Here is a 24,758-nt window from a genome sequence, read left to right as displayed (position 1 = left end):
GGAAAGCCACAATCATCCATCCCTATCCTAGAGTTGCCTGATTTTTCACCTTGGAAGTCTGCCCTCCACTGGAGGGCAGGTTAGGTTTGTGGTCTGAAATTGGTTCAGATCAAGGCTAGGGATAGTGACATTGCTACCTCTCAGCCTTCTGTTAAACATCCTTGATTCCATTTGATTATTATCTCCCCATACATTTCGACTCTGTAGATGTCCTGTTCTAGTCACTTTCTTCAAAATTTTCTCTGATCATCCCCACCTGGCTGTCACTCCAACCATGTTATGGATTGAATGTTTGTGTTCTCCCCAAATTCATTTGATGAAATCCTAAGCCCCAATGTCCCAGTGTGAACATTTGAAGTGGAGCTTTTGGGAGGCAATTGGGTAATAAGGGTGGGGCTCTCCTGAAATCTGATTAGTGCCCTTCTAAACAAAGAGTCATGGGAGCACTCTCTCCTCTTCCATCATGTGAGGACACAGCATAAAGGGAGCCATCTAAAAGCAGGAAGAGGGCCCTTACTAAGAACCCAACAATGTTGGCCTACTGATACTCAACCTACAGCCTCCAGAACTGTGATAAATAAACATTTGTTGTCTAAGCCACCACCCTGCCTCTGGTAATTTGTTATAGACCTGAGCTAGGACAAACCATGATGCTTGTTACTATTTATGTACTTAGTTTCTGATGTTTAAGTGCCAACACCTGGCCTCCATGCATCAGGGTTTATCATATCATCTCTAATACTATCAATGGCACATTGTCCCTTCTGCTCTTGCCTACAGCAAAGAGGCCACTGCAGCACTTTAAGAAATGATGGGGTCCCTCTCACCAGTGCATATTCTTAATGTTTGGTAATCTGCTTCTAACACCTTGAAAGGAAGGTGTAATTCAAATATAGGAAGTAGAAGCTACTCTAGCAGAGATTTAAAAGGGTAACATGAAAGTTTATACCTTAATTTTGAAGTAAATGTAAGATATTAAAAACCAAAGCCAGGGGCACCTGGGTGGCTCAATGGTTGAGCATCTACCTTTGGCTCGGTTTGGATCCCAGGACCCCGGGATCAAGTCCCACATCAAGCTCCTTGCACAGAGCCTGCTTCTCCCTCTGCCTACGTCTCTGGCTCTCTCTGTGTGTCTCTCATGAATAAATAAAATTTTAAAAAACAAACAAGGCCAAAATGAGAACAAGATTAAGATGTAAATGTTATGCATCCCTAGTACTCTGATCTTAGTCTTAGACCCCTAATTTAGCACGCTGATGTCGTTTCTAGAAATAGTGATTTTATCATCACATAGCCAATTTCACATTCCTTTTATGAATATCATTATATATTAGTATTATACTCTATATTTTCTGTTATTTATTTATAAAATGGCAATTCAAGATTTCTTTATGAAAGTCAAAAGATAAGAGTATATGATGAAGGCCTGTGTTCCTTCCATCCCTGATGCTATTCAGTTCTCAGGAGGAACCAATGATACTAGTTTCTAACAAATTTTCCAGAGATATCCTAGTGTACATAGGTATGATCACACATAATAATTCATTTACAGTGAACACATTTTACATACTGCTTTATACTTTATTTCTTTACTCAAGATTTTTCTGTGTTTGTACAAATAGAGCTCCACTGTCAGTTTATTTCCTGGCTACATAGTATTCCAGTGTAGGCACATGTTCAATTTATATTACCAATTTATATAGCTAGATATTTAAGTAATATAATTAAGCAATCTTTTGTCATTTAAAGTGATACCTCAGTGGATTTTATATATATTTACAATTTTGCACATGTATGTTTCCTTAACAACATGCTATATCAAAGTGTACATACATTTATTCTATCTAATGTGGGCCAAGCATTGATATCCTTTTGTAGACACTTTTTATATTTAAAACTTTGTTGAATAAAAGTGAAAAGCATACACGCCAAAAATAGGCCAGAGTATATATATCTACATTTTTAAATTTCTTTAAAAGAAGAGTTAATTCTTTTTAAATAGTGAGCTCACACCTTTTATAATAGTACCAATAATTCTACCAGGAGAAGTAAATATTGAAACAATCTCACTACCAAATCTCTCCAAGACTTGTAAAAATGAGGGACTATTTTCAGTAGTTTCAATCCTATATTTCAACTGCCTTATTTCCTCATTCATCTCTTCAGATTTCTTTCTAAATCCTTCATTGAGCAGATCTCGTTGGACCTAAAGAAAAAGTGAGAAATAAAACTTTTTAAATTATCATTGTTTTCAAGAATTGTACTTCATATATAAAAACTTGGTCAAGCTGTCTTTGTTTTACTCTTAAAATTGTTCTTTCTTACTCCATCTAGAAAGGAGAATTTTGCAGTGAGGCATATCGCTTGGCTTGGACCTAAACACTGAAGGAAGCATAGTTTAAAGCCTTACTAAGGGCAGCCCTGGTGGCCCAGCAGTTTAGCACCACCTTCAGCCCAGGGTGTGATCCTGGAGACCTGGAAACCTGGGATCGAGTCCCACGTTGGGCTCCCTGCATGGAGCCTGCTTCTCCCTCTGCCTGTGTCTCTGCCCCTCTCTTTCTCTATGTCTATAATGAATAAATGAAATATTTTTTAAAAAATAAAATAAAATCCCCAAAATAGCAACTCAAATGGTATTTATATTCTCCAAGGGCTTAGAGGTGCCATACTCATCCTGAACACTCTAGAGTCTACATATAGAGTGGAATTCAAAGGCTTCTTTAGAAAAGGGGCAGGGAGGGGCAAGAAAAGGAAGAGGAAAAGGAGAGGAAGGAGAAGGGAAGAGGAAGAAGAAAAAGAAGGAGGAGGAGAATTAGAATTATTATTCAAAAGATTCAGGGTTTTAATAAATTACAGGCACGTACAATGGTGCTTCCTTCTATGAGCTCACTGTAACCGTCACCCATCCTTTCCTGAGGTATCAGGAGAAGGACCATCAAGCACTACCAAGGTCATGGCCAAACTTACCTTCAGCTTATGCTCCAACATCATATTCTGTTCTTTTATTATGTTTTCTCTCTCCCTCTCCAGCTTCTTTTCCAGTTGAGCTATGTTTTCCTGGAGACTCCTCTGTTGTGCCTCTATCTGCTGTTCCTGTTCTAGTAGTTTCTGTTTTAGCAGGTTTTGTTCCCTCTCAGCTGCCTCCTTACAGGCCCGCTCAGCTGCCCCAAGGAAAAGTTCAGAGGGAAGAAAATTAAATGAGAATTGATCCCAACCCTCCAGAGCTCAGAGACAAAACCAAATTGGAAGGGAATGTGGAAAATCTCTAAATTCCTTGTGTTCACACCATTGGGAGCACATTTCAGAATATTATGGGAAAGGCCTGTCTGGCTGACATACAATCACAACTCCTCTTGTTGTTTTTCCAATTTAGTACAGTTGTTCCACAGAAGGAGACAATGATGCTCCTTGTCTCAGGAAGGTTTTGCCCTCACACCTGACAGAGGGACCTATCCAACCCATTGTGAGCCACACCTAGCCCCATACCTGCTATGGCCTTCTCCCCATCAGAGAGGGCTTTATCTGCCTGCCAGATAGATTCCTCTATTGAAGCCTGTGACAGCAGAAAGCCCTGGAGGACCTCATTTGCCTGAAGAATCAAGAAAGAACAAACAACTTAGATTTCCACTATGAAGGTTAGTGCTACAAAAACAAGTATATCCATGTAAGTTTTGCTTCATGCTTAAAATTCTACAGTGGCTCCCTACAAGGTATCCAAGCTCTTTAGTGTGACTAGAGGGTCTCCATATCTCCTGCTTCCTGTCTACCCCTCCAGGCTCTCCCCTCAGTGCTGCTTCCTTCTACCCACCCAAGGTTCTAGCCAGTCAGAACTATGTTCAGTTCTATAAATCCACAATCTTCTCCATGGGAAATGTTGCCCCTAATTTGTGCTATTGTTCTTCTCTGTTATTTGCTCTCTTTAACTTTAGGCAAGTTATTTTAACCTATCTGTGCCTCTCAGTTCAGATCTATATAATGTTGACAATAAATAGAGACATTTCTTAATGTTGTTTGAAGGATTAAGCTTAAGAGTCTAGGAAAACAGCTTTACATCATGCCTATAGGAAATGGCAGTCTAATATATATTAGTTGCATTATTATTTAATTAGTATTATGTCTGTTACCATAATCTATGTAGCCCATTTTCTTTTATTTATTTCTTTATTATTATACTTTTTAAATTTGAGTATATTGATGCACAATGTTATATTACGTTGGGGGCATACAACATAGTGATTCTTTAAGTTTATACTTTATGCTCTATTCACAAGTGTAGCTACCGTCTCCTTACATCACTATCACAGTATTGTTGATTGTATTCCTCATGCTGTGCCTTTCATTCTCATGACTTACTCCATAACTGGAAGCCTGTATCTCCCACTCCCCTTCATTTATTTTGCCCAGCCCCCAGCCCCTCTTCTCTGGCAACCATCAATTTGCTCTGTATATCTAGGTTTGATTCTGCTTTTTGTTTATTCACTTGTGGGTGTTTTTTTAAGATTTCACTTATGAGTGAAGTGATATGGTATTTGTCTTTCTCAGTCTGACTTATTTCACTTAGTATAATATCCTTTAGGTCCATCTGTGTTGTCTTATATGGCATGATCTCATCCTTTTAATGGTTGCATAATACTGCATCATATGGAGCCCATATTCACAGGTTCATATGTGCTATAGCTTTGTATATAATTATCTGTGTATCTGACTTCATCTCTTACTTTTGATCATACTTAAGTACAAGGCTTCTTATTTAACTTGTAAGTTGTCAGCACTAGGTATATTCAATGTTGTGTTGTTGGATGAAATGAGTAGTTTCTCTTCTGTCTCTTGTGGATTTCAGAAATCCATACTCTTTTTGGGAATAGGCATTTTCACTCTCCTCAGGAGTAAATAGCAAATAGTGGATCTTAAAAGCTAAAGCTGTCATGATATCCCCATGTGTGTGCGTCTTATCATCCACAACTGGTGCATTGCTCTCAGATTATCTGAAGACCCCTTTGATGCTATTCTGTAGGCTCCCCATGCTCCCCTGTTACTCACCTTCACTCCTTTCCTGGGTACTTGTGAATAGTCCCATTCAATACTTTCCTTTGCTTGCCTGTAGAGTTTGTGTCCTCCAGGAGCAGAGAAAGTTCCTGCTGAAATACTTTCCATTAGGGGCTTTGAAATCTGATCGAGGATAGACTGGCAGTATTTAACTGATGCCTCTTCATTCTGCTGCAAGAAATGCTCCTTCTTATCCTTTATTAGTTCCTACAAGGGAAAAATATATTTATTGGGATATCACCACAAGAAAGGAACAGAAAGAATAAGATTCAAAAGAATCTGGTAGGGATCCCTGGGTGGCGCAGCGGTTTAGCGCCTGCCTTTGGCCCAGGGCGCAATCCTCGAGACCCGGGATCGAGTCCCACGTCGGGCTCCCGGTGCATGGAGCCTGCTTCTCCCTCTGCCTGTGTCTCTGCCTGTGTGTGTGTGTGTGTGTGTGTGTGTGTGTGTGTGACTATCATAAATAAATAATCTGGTAGAAGGATTGGTCTAACTGTGGTCCTCATGAGAAAAGCATTCTGTTGGAGAAGGACATGGAATAAAACAGGCATCACAAGACTTGATTTACTCATAACCTTGAATACTCTGCAAGACTACAGGAAAGTTTCTTAACTTCCCTGGTTCTCCTGAAATGTTGGAGCTGTATTACCTATGGTTCACTGAATGCAACTGTAGCATTCAGTGATTTTATCTTCAATGATACAGTGATACAACAAAGAGCAATGTAAGTTAAAAATGGCCTAGAATGAGGGTCTGATAAGAGAAAATTTGATTTTCTTGACAATGAAAATTTTATTTTCTTTGATTCCCACTTGACAGTGGGAATGTGTTCCCAAAAAGCATCCATAGTCAGAAATGATTTTGGGGTGTTCTGGGCAGGCTTAGAATTCATAGAAGTATTAAAACATCAAGAGGATATCTATATTGATTTTGCTTCAGAGATCAGAGAGATTTCTAGGTAAAGTGCCTCAGGTTTGGGAGGGGGAGAAAAAAAGATGGAAATGTAGTCCTTTGAATCTCTTTTTCTCATGAGAATCCAGATTTCTTTATCCTTGAGTAAGAGATGAGCCATGGGATCAATAAAGCTACTTCTAGGCTTCATTCTTTAAAGCGAAGGGTCTTGAAGAGTAAACTCTAAGACAAATTACCACAAGAGTCTTCTGGAATGTCTGATTTTCATCTTTGAACGAATGCTCCATGAACACTGCAATGGCTTCCCTCTCACAGTCTGCATGCACACCCAGCAGCTCCTGGAGCGTGTCTGTGGGGAGCTTCAGTCGCTGGGCCATCTGCTCACTATAGTGGCTGGCTGCTTTCTGCACAGCCTCAGAATTCTCAAGCTGGGCTAGAGTTGTCACTGCATTCTCCAAACAAGGAACTGCTCCAGTATTGATGGTATCCACATAGGTCACCACCAGAGTCCTCAGCCCTAAATGAGCCAGGATATTAAAGGGACAAATACCAAATTTATCCATAGGATACCAGATTCTGAGACTACATTTCTGAAGTCACATGCACACACATACACACCCGTCCCCCTACCCACACTCCTCTACCCCACCCCCCACCACACACCACACACCACCCTGCCTCCTCTATCTTCACATTTGTTTTCCTATTGACTCTTAATTTTTATGGTTCTCCAGGACAGATGGCTGAAAAAATTTTAAATGTACCTTTATCTAATATATTAAAGGTTATCTGGAAAAGATAATTTCCCATTAAAAAAAATTAAAAGCAAAATAGATTATATAGGTAGACAGATGAAGCAAGATAAATCAGATTATATCTGTTCTCATTTTTGAAGCTCCCAATGGATTTTAACTGATTCATGGGCTAGTATTTATTTTTGGACTGCTCTAAACTCCCAAAATGGTTTTCTTTATTTTTATTTTTTTTATCTATTTGTTTTGCAAATAACACTTATCAGATAGGACTTTGCTTGGGGGGGAAAAAACGGCAGTATATTCTGTTTGTATACCCAGTTAGTGATTTTTTTTTTTTATCAGTAGAGGATCTTTTTCAGATAAGTAGATGCCACAGATATCAGTGACAAAGTTGTATGGTTTTGGAGGGGGATTTATAAACCCCCCCAAAGTGAGATAATTATAAAATATATACATCTCTTCGTGGAGTATGAATGTGTATATACATAGAATTCCATATAGAATAAAGCAAAAATGCTGAAAAATACATTATATAATATACTTGACATATATTAGGCCCCACCAAAATGGGAAAAGGAGACTCACGATTCCCAGTGACCATAAGTCCCTCTCTGAGAGTCTTGATCCTTGCGTGGGTGAAGATGTAAGAACAAAAATTGTTTGATTGTGTCCGGAAATTGGGATCCAGTTCATTTTCAGGTATATTCTCAATATTGGCTAGAAGTTTTGTGTCATTTGTTGGTCGGTCAAAGACAAAACACTTCCGTTTTGGAAAGAAATGCCTGATGCACTCTCTCGGTTTATTGGATGCTTGGATTCTGGAATTTTTGCCTGAGGGATAAGAACAACAGATTACTGTAGGAATAGTATTGAAGCAAGGAAGCTAAAGGTTTTTATGACAGAGATTTGTATTCTTTCCTGTCTTCTATGCTTATAACACCTTTAACATAAACATTCAATACTCCTTATGAAGCAAACTCATGCCAATGGTAGCACTCTGGAGAGAAATTTGGGGAGACATGTGATTCAGGTAAAAGATCCTATGGCTAGTAACTCCAGACCTGAAAATGGTGGTATAGCTGTCCATTAGATGTTTGCTAAATGAGTGGCTAAAAGAATGAAAGGTCAAATGGAACTTTTTGATCTCATGTAGAAAGTGAGCTATGGGACCAAGGAGCGCCACGGTCAAGAGATAATGGAGTCATATTAGGAACAACAGTACTAAGCATATAACTCTGGTCACTTAAGGAAAACTGCATGATGCCAAAAATAGCTTGTACAATGTTAGCTATTTTACTTCGCAAAAACCTCAGAAAAGTAAATGTAACTAAAATGTAATTTTAGGATGTCACCACTACTCTACAGCTCTGGAGGTAAAGGACTGTCCTTGATTTAACAGCACTGATCTTCTGCTAGTTTCTCACTAAATGTATAAGTAGAAAAATGAAAGCAGGCTCCTGGCTGGCTCAGTCACTTAGGCATCTGCTTTTAGCTCAGGTCATGATCCCAGGGTCCTGGGATCAAGCCCCGCATCGGGCTCCCTGCTCAGCAGAGAGTCTGCTTCTCCCTCTATGCCTTCTTGCTGCTTGTGTTCTCTCTCTCTTTCAAATTAAAAAAAAAAAAATCTTTAAAAAAAATGAAAGCAAGAATGAATAAATCAGAATTGATCTTTTTCTCAAGGTTTAATGAGATATACACCATTTGAAATGTACATTAGAAATGTAATATAAATTAAAATAATTTATTATTTCAAAATTATAGTAAGGATAAATATGGGGGAATTGAGAGAAAACTATGGTATAGAAAATAAAATGAATGTTCTGATAATTATCATAAATATTAAAAAAGCATAAATTCAGGTTTATTTAAAGTACACAGTCATTTGTATGTTATATATATATAACATGTATGTGATATATATATATATATATATATATATATATATATACCCATAATATATAAGGACATATTCCTTATGTCAGGCATAAGGAAATTATATCCTTCTTTGAGAAAATTAATATATTTGCAAAATAAATTTATTAAAATATATTGTGTGTGTATATATATATAGTAATATATTGATTTTCCTTGTAATTTCATGCCTTACAAGTATCTGGTCAGGTGTTTTCTTCAACACAGAAAAACAGAAGCCAAAATAAGGAACATGTGTCTGGTCTTTGGAAAGTTTAAGCACACAATTGTAACCCGGTAGCTAAATTAGCCTATGTTTAAAAAACAAATTGGTTTTGAATAATTTTACCCTAGCCTAGGCTCTGCATTTTTTTTTAAGATTTTATTTATTTATTCATGAGAGACATAGAGAGAAGGCAGAGACACAGGCAGAGGGAGAAGCAGGCTCCCGTGGAGAGCCCGATGTGGGACTTGATCTATGTGGGACTTGATCCCGGAGTTCCGGGATCAATCCCTGAGCTGGAGGCAGATGCTCAACCGCTGAGCCACCCAGGCACCCCCTAGGCTCTGCATTTCTTAAGTGAACTTAAACTCCAGTCCCTAGAGCTTTTCAACACACCTTCATGTCATCATTTCTACAGACTTCAATCTAGTCTCGAATATAAATGCAATCCCAAGGATAATGGACTGTGTTTAGTAGCTTCCACCCGCTGTTGGATCATCCACTGCCCAGGCCATACTCTGATACCTGAAATCAGCTTCAAAGCATTCTCCAGATACTCATCTTCTGTGATAGGATGATCATTTAACCTCAGCTCCAGTGTGAAATCCCGTACAGCCCAGATAAAGTCTGGAAAGAAACTCACAAATTCTGCAGAGTCTTCAATTTCATCCCTTTTGGGGGAGGACTTTGCCCTGATTAGTTCTGTGAGCTCTGTCACATAACTAGGGCTCAGTTAAGGAAAACGAAGCTCCTACCCACAATCCCCACATTTCTCTAACAAAAAATTATTATGAACACTTTCTTTTGCCCTGGGTCTCCTCTCCTCCACCAAAGGCAGCTAAGTGACAGGGAAGGGGAAACTAACTTGACATCTATTCCCATAAATTCAATGAAACATGGTGATTTGGTCCCTGGGAGGATACTGAAGCTGCTCCAGTGCCTGGTGGTTGATGGTACCCAAGCTGTTGTAGACAAAGGTGCTGCACAGAAGCACAGCCAGGGCAAAGATCCATGAGTCATTCTTAAGGTCACCCTAGAAAGCACATTAGAGCAAGAATTTTAGGCATTTAGAAATTCATTCAGACACTTCTCTCAGCCTTTCATTTATTATTTCAGTGAATATACTTGCCATGCAAAGAAATAAGTTTGAAGACAGACATAGATAGATTTCAGCTTTGACAATTACAAAGACATTTTTCGTGATTGTGATTTCAGTAAAGGTCCTGCCCTCAGAGTATCTTCAGTCCAGTTGAGAAGACCACACAGATGCAGTCAGATTTAAGAAACTATGGGAAAAAAGCAAGTTGGGAAATAGGAAGAAGTTGCACTGCAGTGCAAACACTAACTTCTGTTAGGTCCATGGGAGCTCTGTGGCTGGGATGGTTCTCTTGACTTAGCCTGAGTTGGGACAAGGGTGCTGATAAATCACTGAAAGGCTGCTCTGGAAGCCTTTCTAATTAAAAGAACCAATTAAAAGAAGTGGCACTTGAGGGCTGTCTTCCATCAGCACTCCCACTAGGTGGGAAAATTTGTCCTTCAAGTGTATAAGGTGATCTGGGCAGCACACTGTAGTTTGCACTGCATACTATTCAGAATAAGGGTGTGTTGGTAGGAAAGAGGAGAAACATCAACTCCATCCCAGGAGAGGAAATACTTCTGATTTATCTTCCAGATGAACTGTGTATTTGAGCTTTGGAGTTAAGAGTTGGGTTTACATTTCCTTTGGTGAAGTTCATCAACTATCCAAAGGGCATTCTGGAAGGCTTTGAGATACCTCTGAATGTGCTCGTTCTATAAAAGCCCATGTTTGCAGGTGCCTGGGTGGAGCAGTCATTTGAGTGTCTAACTCTTGGTTTGGGCTCAGATTGTGATCTCAAGGTCATGAGAACAAGCCCTGCATTATGCTCTGCACTCAGAAGTGAGTCTACTTGAGATTCTCTCTCTCCCTCTTCTTCTGCCCCTCCCCCCACTTGTGGTCTTGTACTCTCTCTTTCTCAAATAAATAAATAATTTTTTTAAAAATTAATCAAATAATTCACTCACCATCAAGAAATAAAATATTTTATCTAATATACCATCTCTTATCTAAAAGTGAGAGTCAAACAAACCAGCAGGCTTCATTACTATAGCTGAATTTCTAGATTTTGCAAATAGATCACAGCAGTTAAATTACAAAATATCATGAAGATGTAAGGAACAAATCCAGAATAAAGAGAACTTATCTGTGACTGTTTAACTTACCTTTTCCACATCACCCAGGCCCTCAGTATCCAGAAGGACCAGGGTGTGGTTTGGCTTGGTGGGGTGAGGCACACACCACATCCAGATGCCCTTGGTTTTAGACTGCACTGTAGATCCCAGAGGGAAACCTGCAAGGGGAGGGATGAAGGCAACATATAGTGACAGGAGAGCATCAAAGCAGCCAAAGGGTTACAAAGTCAAACTTTCTGGAATGTAAGTACCCCAGCATACAAGATGGTTCTTTCTCAATTTCCTCAAATGTGTCCTACTTTCTGTGTCATCTGTTTTAAGGAGGAAATCAATTATGCCAGGTAAGTGTTCAAGATAAAGGCAAAGAGACATTCATGAATCAGAAAAAATATGGAGATTATTGAAAACCATGACATTTTGAAAGAATGGTGAGGCACAAAGCCGGAGAACAATGGGGTAAAGAGAGACATGGGAAAAGAAAACGTGGAAAAAGGAAATTGAGATCACAATTTTTTTTTTTTTTGAGATCACATTTTTTGTCAAAGCAATAAAAAAAAATAATAAGAAAGGAGACTTTTCAGCTACAATGGTATGTGAAGTTCAGGAAAGATTTTTAAGATGATAGATGTTCTGAGGTGCTTTAGCACAACTGTCAAGGAAGAATTCTTGAGATATTTCACAATGCAACTTAGTAAGTTTATTAAAGTAGCACAGGGACAAAACCCATTGACAGCAGCACTTTTGCTGTATGAAGCTGGTGGTTATATGCTTAAGGCTCAAAGGGGAGGGGACATGCAGGGAATATTAGGTCATAAATGTTTCTTTAAATTTCTACTCATAAAACTACTTTCACAAGATTTCTCTGGTGCTTCCCATTCAGCTCGATATTAACTATTGGTGAAATACACAGGCAGTGAGGAGACCCTTTAAGAATATAGCAGCCAGCACATATTTGATCTTTATAGAAACTATGAAGGCTAAAAAAAAAAAAAAAGAAAAGAAACTATGAAGGCTATGTTAGGTGAATATTCTGGGCTGAAGGTGAATATTTTTCTGCTTCTATCCCTCCTCAGTAGACTTTCAAAAATCTTTATATGTTGATGAGGATATCCCATAAAAAAGCAAATGTGTTTTGAGAGAGGAGGGAGATACATTTATAAGAGCCCAGTACTTGATCAGGTTAAAGAAGGTAGGATCCTGAGAATTAGTAGGAGAGATTTTCCTTAACAATAGTAAAATAGTATGATAACATATTAAAATAAGAGTAGTTTAGTACTGAGAATTAGAATTGGAAGGTTAATTTTTTTTTGAGAGGTGTTTGGTTCTCCTTTCATGTGACCAGGGAAGAAAAATAAAGATCTGAGATAAAGCTAGTGGTAACTGGTTGGCCCCAGACTGAATACAACACTTACCTCGGTTCTGTCCTCCAAGACGATTCATCAAATAGGATTTGCCTGTACGATACAGTCCTACAATAGCCACCACCACTACTGGTTGAGAAATCTTTTCAAGAATCTGTATAGCTGTTGGGTTCACTGACAGCTGCATATTGTAGTTTTCCACCAGACAAATGGGGGCCGTCATATTGGGTCCAGATGCCATGACAACCTGCCAACCTAGGAAAGCTCCTTGTAGAAATAAGATTACAAAGTCATTCTCTGACTTAGAGTTATCCAAAGCATCCATCAATTTAGGACTAGGTAATTGGAGAAGGACAAACATTATATGGTCTCATTCATTTGGGGAATATAAAAAATAGTGAAAGGGAATAAAGGGAAAGGAGAAAAAATAAGTGGAAAATATCAGAAAGGGAGACAGAACATGAAAGACTCCTAACTCTGGGAAACGAACTAGGGGTGGTAGAAGGGGAGGTGGGCAAGTGGTGGGGGTGACTGGGTGGCGGGCACTGAGGTGGGCACTTGACAGGATGAGCACTGGGTGTTATTCTGTATGTTGACAAATTGAACACCAATAAAAAATGAATTTATTTTTTAAAAAATTAGGACTATGAGAAACTTCTGTGCTTTCTATGGGACAAAGTGTAACCTAGAATTAGCAGACTGCAGAGGGCTTCCTCTGTTATTTCCCTAAATCTCTGATGATATTAGTGATGAAACATAGGTTATTATTATTCTCCCAAGTTTTGCTTCAATAGTGATAATAAAATTCAAGCAATTGTTACTACACACGGAGGGCCTACAACATACCAAGCCCTGTGACACATGCTTTACATACCCAGCCTCACACTTAATGAGAACCTACAAGTTAGAAATTATTGTACCCACATTGCAAATAAGATAAATGAGTCTCACAAAATCTGAGTAAGACATGGAGTCAGGATTAAACCTAGACAGCTGAGCAAAATGGCAAGCTAGGAAGCTCTAAGCTCTTATTTCTTCAGAGATTTCAAAAATAACCAAAATATTGGCTAGAATAATCTCACAGTAGTTCTGTAAAAACAGTCAAATGTCTAAAGCAACCTAGCAAACACACAATCAAGAAAAAGCCATATTAAAAATGGTAGAAAATTCTATGGTATTTTTGCTTGTCCTTTCCACATATTTCCCAGTGTGGTATAGTTTTGGTCTGTTGGAGGTGGCAACCTAGTTCCCAGTTTTCTCTCTTGACCCAGAGGGAACAGAGCAGACCCTGTTCACAGCGTCTGAGGGATACCTCTTCAGGTCTCTGTCTCATCTCACATGGATCTCAGACAGGGGCAGGGGCAGGGGCTGGGAATGTATTAAGATTACCAGTGAAGACAAAACAGACTATCTTAGGGGCACCTGGGTGGCTCAGTCAGTTAAGTGTCTTGCCTTCAACTCAGGTCATGATTACAGGGTTCTAGGATCGAGCCCTGCATCAGGCTCCCTGCTCAGTGGGGAGTCTGCTTCTCCCTCTCACCGCCCCCACCACTCACCCCCTGCTGGTTCTCTCTCTCTCTCTCTCTCTCTCAAATAAATAAAAACAAAAAGCAAGAAGCAACAACAACAACAAGAAAAAACCCAGGCCATCTTAGGCAATAGTTCAGTTCCCACTTCCCTCCTTTAGACTGAATGGAGCAGAGCAGTTGGTGTTCATAATGTTCTGTGTTCTGAGCTGCCTGAAGGACTGGTCTTTGTTTCATCTAATTTGGATCTTGAACAGGGAGAAGCAATGAGCATTGCCAGGGAAAGCTGCAGGGAGTCTGACCTGCAGACCCCTCTGGCAAAATAGTATGAGCACGTCATATCGTGATTTATAATAAGAAGCATGTATTTGGTCTTTGTCCCTGCTCCTGACACACAGCTTCCAAGTGATGAAAGTAATGGAAGTATCTTCTGTTATACTATTTGTTCTTTTGTTCTTGGTTCCCAAAATAGTTCCAGAGTGAAGACGGTGAAAGAAGTGTCTTTTGTGATACATAACAAGCACCTTTCAACCACACTTATGTTTATGTGACTGAGGTGATTATAAGATACCCTGGATAACCACAGAATGAAGGCTGATTGCCAAGGGAACCAACCCTGTGATTAGAGAGTTGGAACTTTCAACCTCATCTCCCAACCTCTGGGAAGGGGAGAAGGGCTGAATGCCCAATGATTTATTCAATAATGCCTTTTTAATGAAAACTCCATTAAGAACCTTAACTGAGGGAGTTTAAAGAGCTTCCAGGTTGACAAACATGTGCAGGTGCTCAGAGGGTGGTGTGCCCAGGAAGAGTATGGAAGCTCTACCTGCTTTTCTTTTCTTTTTAAAAGATTTTATTTATTCATGAGAGACCCACAGAGAGAGGCAAAGACATAGGCAGAGGGAGAAGTAGGCTCCCCACAAGGAGCCTGATGTGGGACTCGATCCCGGACCCCAGGATCATGCCCTGAGCCAAAGGCAGACCCTCAGCCACTGAGCCACCCAGGTATCCCACCACATGCTTTTCTTGATACTTTATTATTATTCTCCAGGTTTTGCTTCAATAGTGATAATAAAATTCAAGGAATTTTACTACGCACTGAACCTATAATATACCAAGCCCTGTGACTCAGACCTTAGATACTTGATACTTAGCCCTACACAACTCTTTTATCTTACTATTCGGGGTCTATCTTTTTTCTTTCTTTCTTTCTTTCTTTCTTTCTTTCTTTCTTTCTTTCTTTCTTCTTTCTTTTCTTTCTTTCTTTCTTTTCCTTTTCTTTCTTTTCTTTCTTTCTTCTTTCTTTCTTTCTTTCTTTCTTTTCCTTCTTTTCTTTCTTTTCTTTCTTTCTTTCTTTCTTTCTTTCTTTCTTTCTTTCTTTCTTTCTTTCTATAAACCAGTAATCTAGTGAGTTTTTGCAATCCAGTGAGTAATCTAGAGTATTTTTCCTGGGTTCTGTAAGTGATTCTAGCAAATTACTGACTGGGATAGAGATGACAAACATAGCAAGTCAGAAGTATGGGTGGCACTCTGGACGTGAAGTGGTGCCAGTCTTGTGGGACCGAGCCCTTAACCTGTGGGGCACACACTAACTTCAGACTGTTCCTGTCAGGATTGCTTACTGTGACAAATTGCCCATACCTGAGGTGACCAGAAGTAAAGTGTTGAGAACAGGGTGTTGAGAGGAGAAACAGAATTTTTTCCCTTTTCAAGGTGGGGACAAACAAGAGACCATTGAAGTCTCCAAAGAGAGATTCTGAGGGAAATTAAGACATTTAAAAGCAACATGTATATGGGAAAACTGAAAAAGCCATGTACAAGCTCAGGGAAAATGCATGCTCAGAAAAGATCTGAAACAACTTTAAGATTTCTCCTTAGCTTAATCCTAAGGATCAAGACTAAGACCCAACTAATTAGCAAAAGACATCCTTGGCATAGAACCAGTATTTCCAAAAAAATGGAAAAGGTGGCTGTTTCTATATATGACCTATTTTCAGCAGAAACAACAAAAAACACAAAGCATACAGAGGAACAGGAAAATATGGCCCATTCAAAGGAAGTAAACAAATGTGGCAGAAAACATAACTGAAGAAACACAAGCGTTGCATGTTCTAAGCAAAGACTAAAGTAATTTTCTTAAGTGTACTAAAAAAGCTAGAGGAAAACACAAAGAACTCAATAAAGTACATCAGGAAAATGATATGTAAAGAAAATTAGTTCAGTCACAGCATGGTACTGGCATAAAGATATGTATAGACCAGTAGAATAGAACAGAGACCAGAAATAAACCCTCCCATATATGGTCAAATGATTCCTGACAAGCACATCAAGATCATTTAATGAGGAAAGCATAGTCTTTACAGAAAATGGTGCTGGGGAAATTTGATATTCACATACAAAAGGATGAAATTGGACCATTACTTAAATACCATATATAAAATTTAACTCAAAATATCAAAGACTTAAACATAAGAGAAAAACTATAAACACTCTTGTTAGAAAACACAGGAGAAAACCTCACAACACTGAACGTGACAGTGATTTCTTTGGATCTGACACCAAAGGCATGATCAAAATATGAAAAAAAAATGGCAAATAGGACTTCATAATTAATATTTTTTGTTACTCAACCGAGTAACAAGGCAACACACAGAGTGAGAGAAGAAATTGCATATCACATATCTGATAAGGGATGAATATATATATTAGAATCTGTAAGAACTTTTACAACTCAATAATAAAAACAATGCAGTTCAAAAATCAGACAAAGGACACAAACAACCATTTCTCCAAAAAAGATAGCCAATAGATACATGAAAAGATGCTCAGCATCACCAATAATTATGGGAATGTAAATCAAAGCCACAGTGAGTACAACTTTATACCCTCTAGGATGGCTATTATATTTTAAAAAATGAAAACAAAAACAGACAGCAAACAACGAGTGCTGGCCAGGATGTAGAGAAATCGGAACCCTTGTGCATTGCTGGTAGGAATGTAAAATAGTCCACCACTGCGGAAAACACTATGGTGTGTTCCCCCAAAATTTGAACATGGAATGACCATTTTATCCAGCAATTCCATATCAGGGAATATCAAAAGTATTAAAAGCAGGAACCCAAACAGATATCTGTACATCAGTGTTCATAGCAGCAGTATTCACAGTAGCCAAAAGGTGAAAATGCCCATCGGGGGATAGGATGAATAAACAAAATGTGTCATAAACATACAATGGAATATTTTTCAGCTGTAGGAAGAATGAAATTCTGATACATGTTACAACAGTGATGAACCTTGAAGGCATTATTCTAAGTGAAATAAGCCAGACATGGAAGACAAGTACTGTATGATTTCACTTATAAAAGGTACCTAAAATAGTCAAATGCATAGAGATACAAAGTAGAATAGTGTTTACCATGGGCTGAAGTTGGGGGGGGATGAGGAGTTATTGTTTGAAGGGTACTGAGTTTCCCTTTGGGATGATAAAAAAATATCTGGAGATGGATAGTGGTAATAGTTGCACAACAGTGTGAATGTATTGTCACTGAACTGTACTCTTAAAAATGGTTAAAATGGGGGGCACCTGGGTGGCTCCATTGATTAAGTGTCTGCCTTCAGCTCAGGACATGATCTCAGGGTCCTGAAATGGAACCCCACATCAGGCTTTCTGCTCGGTGGGGAGTCTGCTTCTCCTTTTCCCTCTGTGCTCTCTCTCTTTCTCTCTCTCTCTCTGTCTCTCTCTCTCTCTCTCTCTCAAATAAATAGAATATTTTTTTAAATGGTTAACATTGTAAATTTTATGTTAAAAAATTTTTATCACAATTTTTAAGTTTTTAAAAAACAACAACTGGGCAATCTATCTTTCTGTTTCATGCCACTGCAACCACATATAGGACAGAATATTCTTCCTCAAAGACATTGATTATCCTGTCAGTTCCTTTATCAGTAGGTTAACCTATGGCAGCTTTCTTGTCATGATCACATATCAAAATGTGTTCTCTAGTGCTTTAGTGTGACCCATGCACTCATCTTTTGTCTGCAGATTGACAAGTGTTGGGAATAGGAGTGGTAAGTGGAATGAGATCAATCTAAAGAATGTAGCCTCTCTTTCAACCAGCGAACGCAGGAAAATGTCTCTGAATCTTAAGAGATATAGGCTGAAGTACTTAGCTGAGGTGGGTCAGGTTTTCTGCAAATTACTCTTATGGATGAGAACAAAAATAAATATGCAAATATCATTTTATATTATATAAGGAGACATACACATATATTTAGAGAGATAAAGCAAACCTAGCAAAATATCACCAGTAGATAAATCTAGGTGAATGGTATATGGGATTCTCTTATACAAAATTAAATATTAAAGATACAGTTTTGGTCTCCTGGCATATTTTTTATTGCATTAAATTTAAATGGTTTTCTGTAATATTGTGGGATTGTATAAAATTTCTAGACAAAAGAGACTCCATTTTGAAGTTCCATTTTCTTTTCCAAATAAAGAATTCCTTAACTAGACCAGAGTGGTAATAGTTTTCAAGCAATTACTCATAAAATTTCAACAGAGCAACTGGCATTTGGATCATACGAAGACTAAATGCACACCAGAGGCAATTTTATTTGATAGGACCAATAACATCATCAGTAAGATGGTAATCAGAAGTGGCTCAACTAGTCAGCACCAAATTAGTGGGTTTTTTCTCCTCTTCTTTATCTAAATCGTGTACTTATCCTTCCTTCTTTCTCATTAAAACCTTGTGCTAGGGCAGCCCTGGTGGCTTAGTGGTTTAGCTAAGCCTTCCGCCTGGGGTGTGGTCCTGGAAACCTTGGGATTGAGTCCCGAGTCGGGCTCCCTGCATGGAGCCTGCTTCTCCCTCTGCCTGTGTCTCTGCCTCTCTCTCTCTCTAATAAATGAATGGATAAATTTTTAAACAACAACAACAACAACAACACCTTGTGCGTTTCCCACAACGAGCAGGACACTAGCCACTTCGGAATCTGTGCTCCCAAATTACAATTCTGAGACCCCAAATAAAGGCCTCTGTTCTTTTTCAGTTTTACCTTCTTTCCTCCATTGACAATGTCTATATGTATTTTTCATAATCAGAATATGTAAACATGCTCTTATGTTCAAATGTCTCAAATACTCAGTTCCAAATTTTATGTCACATGTTCAAAATGCATCTAACATCAGCCCTATCATTTATTGCTTTTTGGTGCCTTAAACAAGGAGCCTCACCTAGCTAAACCTAAGTTTTTAAAGATAATTATACAGGTAATGTGAATAAAATTAAAGGTCCAACGTGGAGGATATTTCAATAATTAAATTAGATGCTGTAAGCTTTTACCTTAGTATAGCATGCAACACAAAATAGGATTTCAGTGTATGTTTGTTGAATAAACGGACACTAATCTGCAATAATTGCATTGAGCAATTTGGTCCATTGGGCTGTGGATTTCTTTTTTTTTCATCTTTAAGATTTTATTTATTTATTCATGAGAGACACACAGAAAGAGGCAGAGACAGAGGCAGAAGGAGAAGCAGGCTCCCTGCAGGGAGCTGGATGTGGGACTCAATCCCAGGACCCTGGGATCACAACCTGAGCCAAAGGCAGATGCTCAACCACCGAGCCACCCAGGTGCCCCTGGGCTATGCATTTCAACACTGCAAACTGTAGATTGCTAAAAAACAAGGTCTACAAGTAAATTTTTTGTCAGGTCAGAATGGTAAGCAAGTTCAAATACACTGCTCCTGTCCCACCACCTTTTGTCTGATTCTTCAATGTGGGGAGCAAAGAGCACCAGGGTAAAACAGAAGCCTCTGAGCACTGGGTGTTATACTATATGTTGGCAAATTGAACTTCAATAAAAACAAACAACAAAACAAAGCAAAAGAAGCCTCAAACAGCTACCTTATAGTGACTGGAACTGTAAATCCCTTCTTTGTAGGTAAGATTAAAGGAAGCTGAAGGAGACGTAACAGGAACAACTGAACAACTTTATGAAAACAGCTGGTGGTTTCTTAGCTGTGAATGAGCCACAGAGCTTTTAACTTCAAATTTACAAAGTGCAGCCATTCAATCCTATTCAGGACTGGTTTTCAAAATTTAAACTACATTAAGAATCACCCGGTGAAATTGTTAAACCCAGATTCTATACGTTTAACAAATGGTACAGGTGACTCTGATGTTTCTATGAAAAATAAACCAACAAACACCAGAGAGGGGCAGGGAAAAAGAAACAGACGGACTTGACAAAAATAGATATTTTTAACTAATAAAGATCAGCGGTGTGGGAACTAAATTTATTCCTGCATGGAGAGTTCTGTAACTCTCAATCTGAAGCTTTCTTAAGTATGACTAGTAGAAATACTAGAAAGAAACTATCTCTTTAGATTATCATTGCCTATCAGCTCCTTGAGGGGCACAGTCTCATCTGTGAATTCTAAGTGCCTGTCACAGAGCCTGCTAAGAGTCAATCAGGGAGGCTCCCATGAAATTCTTTGCACTCCAGTTGCTGCTGCCCTGAGCTGACATTGTTCCAGAAACAGCACACCCAGGGAGACCTGGTGTGCTTGGCTATCACTTTGCAGCAGCTCCCATTTCAAATGGAGAAGCTGAGCTTCCCCAAAACTAAAGCCAGCCACAGACTCTGGTGGGCCAGACAAAAGGCAACCTGCCCTTCCTGCCCATTCCTCACTGTCACTTGAAATCAGAAATCAAATCTTGAGCTCAAGACAGTGTTGCCAATAAAAGAAGATGTACTTGCCTTCTCTGCAGCACCAGGGGTCCAAGAACAGTTAGCTCTCCGCAGCTCACTGGTTGCTCACTTGTTCCTTCCACCTTCTATTCCTTCCTTTATAAAAGCTGGAAAAAACTGAGCAAGTTATAAATTTCTACCTTCTAATGTGTTAAAACTGAAATTGAAAGTAAAAGTAACTCCTGCACCCTGAATCACCAGACTAGAGCATGAATCTGGATATTCAGTACACAGTAAGAGGGCATTGAGAAACCCCACAGTTGCTCAACAGTCAGATCTTAGAAAATACATTTCATCAGCTTTCTTTTGTCTTCCCCATCTTGGAAGGCTCTGCTGGCTTCACTTCTTTATATGTCTCTCTCAGCTGGCTTAAGTTTCCTTAGAACACAAGAGACATAGAAAATGCATGGCACAAATGTAAGCAAGATTGTAGAAAGCAAGATTATTTCAATTATGTTTCTCTTAGAGGGACTTCCTGGGTTCTTTTGTCAGTGGAGAGCTTTTAACATTTTAAATATGTTCCCTATTATGTAGTGTCAATGCAAATTGAACAAACCTTTTAGAATTTCCTTGTTTTTCTTGACTGATATGTTTATTTTTGCTATTTTTATCATTTTAATTCCAGTGGAGTAAACATACAGTATGATATTAGTGTACAATATAGTGATTGAACAATTCCATATATTACTCAGTGCTCATCAAGACAAGGGTACTCTTAATCTTCTTCACCTATTTCACCCAATCCCTACTCCCCTCCCCTCTGCTATTAGTTGGTTCTCTATAGTTAAGAGTCTGATTTTTGGTTTGTCTCTTTTTTTTCCCTTTGCTCATTTGTTTTATTTCTTAAATTCCACTTACGAATGAAATCATATGTTATTTGTCATTCTCTGGCTTATTTTACTTAGCATTATACTCTCTAGATGCATACGTGTTGTTGCAAATGGCAAGATTTCACTCTTTTTATGGCTGAATAAGATTCCATTCTATGTATATACCACCTCTTCTTTATCCGTTCATCTGTTGATGGACACTTGGGTTGCTTCCATAATTTGACTATTGTAAATAACACGGCAATAAACATAGAGGTGCGTGTATCCTTTTGAATCAGTATTCTGGTATTCTTTGGTTAAACAGCCAATAGTGCGACTACTGGATCATATAGTAATTCTGTTTTTAACTTTTCAAGAAAGTGTCATTTATTATTTCTGCTATTTCATTTCTGATTTTATGTGAGTCCTCTCTTGTTTTTTGTGAGTTCAGCTAAAGGTTTATCATTTTTATTGATCTTTTCAAAGAACCAGCTCCTAGTTTCATTGATCTGTTCTATTGTTTTTTTTTAGTTTCTATTTCATTTATTTCTGCTCTAATCTTTATTATTTATTATATATTATTTCCTTTCTTCTACTGGTTTTTGTTGTTCATTTTTTAGTTCCTTTAGGTGTAAAGTTAGGTTGTTCATTTAAGTGTTTTGTTTGTTTGTTTTTTGATTTTTAGGTAGGCCTGCATTGCTATAAATTTCCCTCTTAAAACCACTTTTGGAAGCACCTGGGTGGCTGAGTCAGTTAGGAGTCTGCCTTTGGCTCAGGTCATGATCCCAGAGTCCTGGGATCGGGTCCTGCATCAGGCTTCTTGCTCAGTGGGGAGTCTCTTTTCCCTCTCCCTCTGCCCCTCCTTCCTGCTTATGCTCTCTCCCTCCCTCTCTCTCTCAAATAAATAAAATCTTTTTAAAAAAAATTTTTTTTTCTGCATCCCAAGGATTTTGGACTGTTGTGTGTTCTCATTATCATTCATCTCTATGTATTTTTTAAATTTCCCTTTCGATTTCATGCTTGACCCATTCATTATTTAGTAGTCTGTTATTTAACTTCTATGTATTTGTGTTCTTTCTAGACTTTTTTCTTGTGGTTGATTTGTAGTTTCATAGTGTTGTGGTCAGAAAAAAATGCATGGTCTGACTTTGAACTTTTTGAACTTGTTGAGACTTGTTTTGTGGATTAACAGGTGATTGGTTCTGGAGAATGTTCTATGTGCACTTGAAAAGACTATGTATTCTGCTGTTTTAGGATGGAATGTTCCGAATATACCTGTTAATCCATCTCATCCAAAATGTCATTCAAAGCTACTGTTTCCTTGTTGGCTTTCTTCTTAGATAATCTGTCCATTGTTGTAAGTGGGGTGTTAAAATCCCCTACTGTTATTGTATTACTATCGATTACTTCCTTTGTGTTTGTTATTAGCTGCTTTATGTACTTGGGTGCTCCCATGTTGGTTGCATAAATTCTTATAATTGTTATAGCTTCTTGTTGGAGTGTCCCCTTAATGATTATATAGTGCCCTTCTTTGTCCCTTGTTACAATCTTTGTTTTAAAGTCTTTTTTTCTGATAGAGGTATTGCTACCTCAGCTTTCTTTTCATACCCATTTGCATGATAAATGTTTCTCCATTCTCACTTTCAATCTGCATGTGTCTTTAGATCTGAAGTGAATCTTTTGTTGGCAGCCTTTAGGTGGGTCTTGTTTTTTTATACATTCTGTCACCCTATGTCTTTTGATCGAAGAGTTTAGTCCATCTACATTCAAAGTAATTATTGAGAAGTATGTATTTATTGACATTTTGTTGCTTGTCTTATGGTTGTTTTTGTAGTTCTTTCCTGTTCCTTTCATCCCTTGCTCTCTTGTGATAAAGTGACGTAAAAAAATTTTTTTATTGATTTATTTGAGACAAAGAGAGAGCACGAGAGGAGGGAGGGGCAGAGGGAAAAAGAAAGCAGACTGCCCTGCTGAGCAGAGAGCCCAACATGGGATTTGATCACAGGACCCTGGATCATGACTTGACCTAAAGTCAAATGCTTAACTGACTGAGCCACTCAGGTGCCCCAAAGGTGACTTTCTTAAATGAGACTCTTAGATTCCTTTCTCTTTATTTTTTGCATGTCTTTTACTGGTTTTTCATTTTTGGTTACTAGTAGGTTTGTATATAACATTTTCTGCATATTGAAGTCTATATTAAAAAAATAAAATAAAAATAAAAAACAAAAAAGTCTATATAAGTTGATAGTTGCTTAAGTTTGAACCAATTCTTTATTCCTCTCCCCTCCACATCTATGTTTTAGGTTTATGCTGTCATACTTACATCCTATTATTTTATGAGCCCCTTGACTGATTTTTACAGAGGTACTTTTCACTGCTTTTGTGCTTCCTACTTTTGTTACTCTTATGATCTTTCCTTTCCCCTCAAGGAGTCCCCTTTAATATCTTGTAGGGCTGGTTTAGCATTCATGAATTCACTTTTGTCTGAGAAACTCTTTGTTTCTCCTTCTATCCTGGATGATACCCTGCTAGATAGAGTACTCTTGGTTGTAGATTTTTCCTTTCAGCACTTTCAATATATCATACCACCCCCTTTTGACTTTCAAAGTTTCTACTGAAAAATCTGCTGATAGCCTTATGAAATCCCTTATATGTAACTGTTTTCTTTTCTCTTACCACTTTTAAAATTCTTTCTTTATCACTACTTTGTGCCATTTTAATTACTCTTTGTGTTGGTGTGGACCTCTTTGGATTGACTTTTTTTGGGAAAATCTCTGTGCCTCTTGGATCTGGATTTCTGTTTCCTTCCCCAGATTTAAGAAGTTTCCAGCTATTATTTCTTTAAATAAAGAGTCTGTCCCCTTTTCTGTCTCTTCTGCTTCGAGATCCCTATAATGTGAATGTTATTACAATTGATGGAATTGCTCAGTTCCCTAAGTCTATTCTTACTTTGCATATTTTTTTCCTCTTATCTGCTTAGCTTGATTACCTTCCATTACTCTGTCCTCCAGGTCATTGATTGGTTCTTCAGCGTCCTCTAATCTACTATTTATTCCATCTGGTGTATGTTTAATTTCACTTATCATATTCTTCATCTCTGATTTGTTCTTTTTTATCTCTTTGTTAAAGGTCTTGCTGATGTCCTCCATGCTTTCTGAAGTCCAGTGAGTATCATGATACTACTTTAAATTCTCTATCAGGAATATTGCTTATCTCTGTTTCGCTTAGGTCTCTTGCTGTGATTCTGT

General features: G+C 38.3%; 1 protein-coding gene across 1 annotated transcript; it reads right to left on the bottom strand.

Moving 5' to 3' along the window:
• Window positions 1-1,560: 1,560 nt before the first annotated feature.
• On the bottom strand, window positions 1,561-20,882 carry GBP6 (guanylate binding protein family member 6). The gene is made up of 11 exons (XM_038541447.1): window positions 20,711-20,882; window positions 12,471-12,686; window positions 11,089-11,216; window positions 9,771-9,880; window positions 9,373-9,569; window positions 7,299-7,544; window positions 6,195-6,475; window positions 5,041-5,253; window positions 3,487-3,589; window positions 2,968-3,161; window positions 1,561-2,206 (listed from the first exon to the last, which is right to left on the bottom strand). The coding sequence occupies exons 2-11, from the start codon at window positions 12,658-12,660 to the stop codon at window positions 1,985-1,987; spliced, it is 1,884 nt and encodes a 627-aa protein (XP_038397375.1). The 5' UTR covers window positions 12,661-12,686; window positions 20,711-20,882; the 3' UTR covers window positions 1,561-1,984.
• Between the last annotated feature and the right edge of the window lie 3,876 nt (window positions 20,883-24,758).

Source organism: Canis lupus, chromosome 6, assembly GCF_011100685.1.
Source record: "Canis lupus familiaris isolate Mischka breed German Shepherd chromosome 6, alternate assembly UU_Cfam_GSD_1.0, whole genome shotgun sequence".
Classification (NCBI taxonomy): domain Eukaryota; kingdom Metazoa; phylum Chordata; class Mammalia; order Carnivora; family Canidae; genus Canis; species Canis lupus.
Note: the sequence above shows the minus strand (reverse complement) of the source record. Positions and strands in the feature narration are given on the sequence as shown.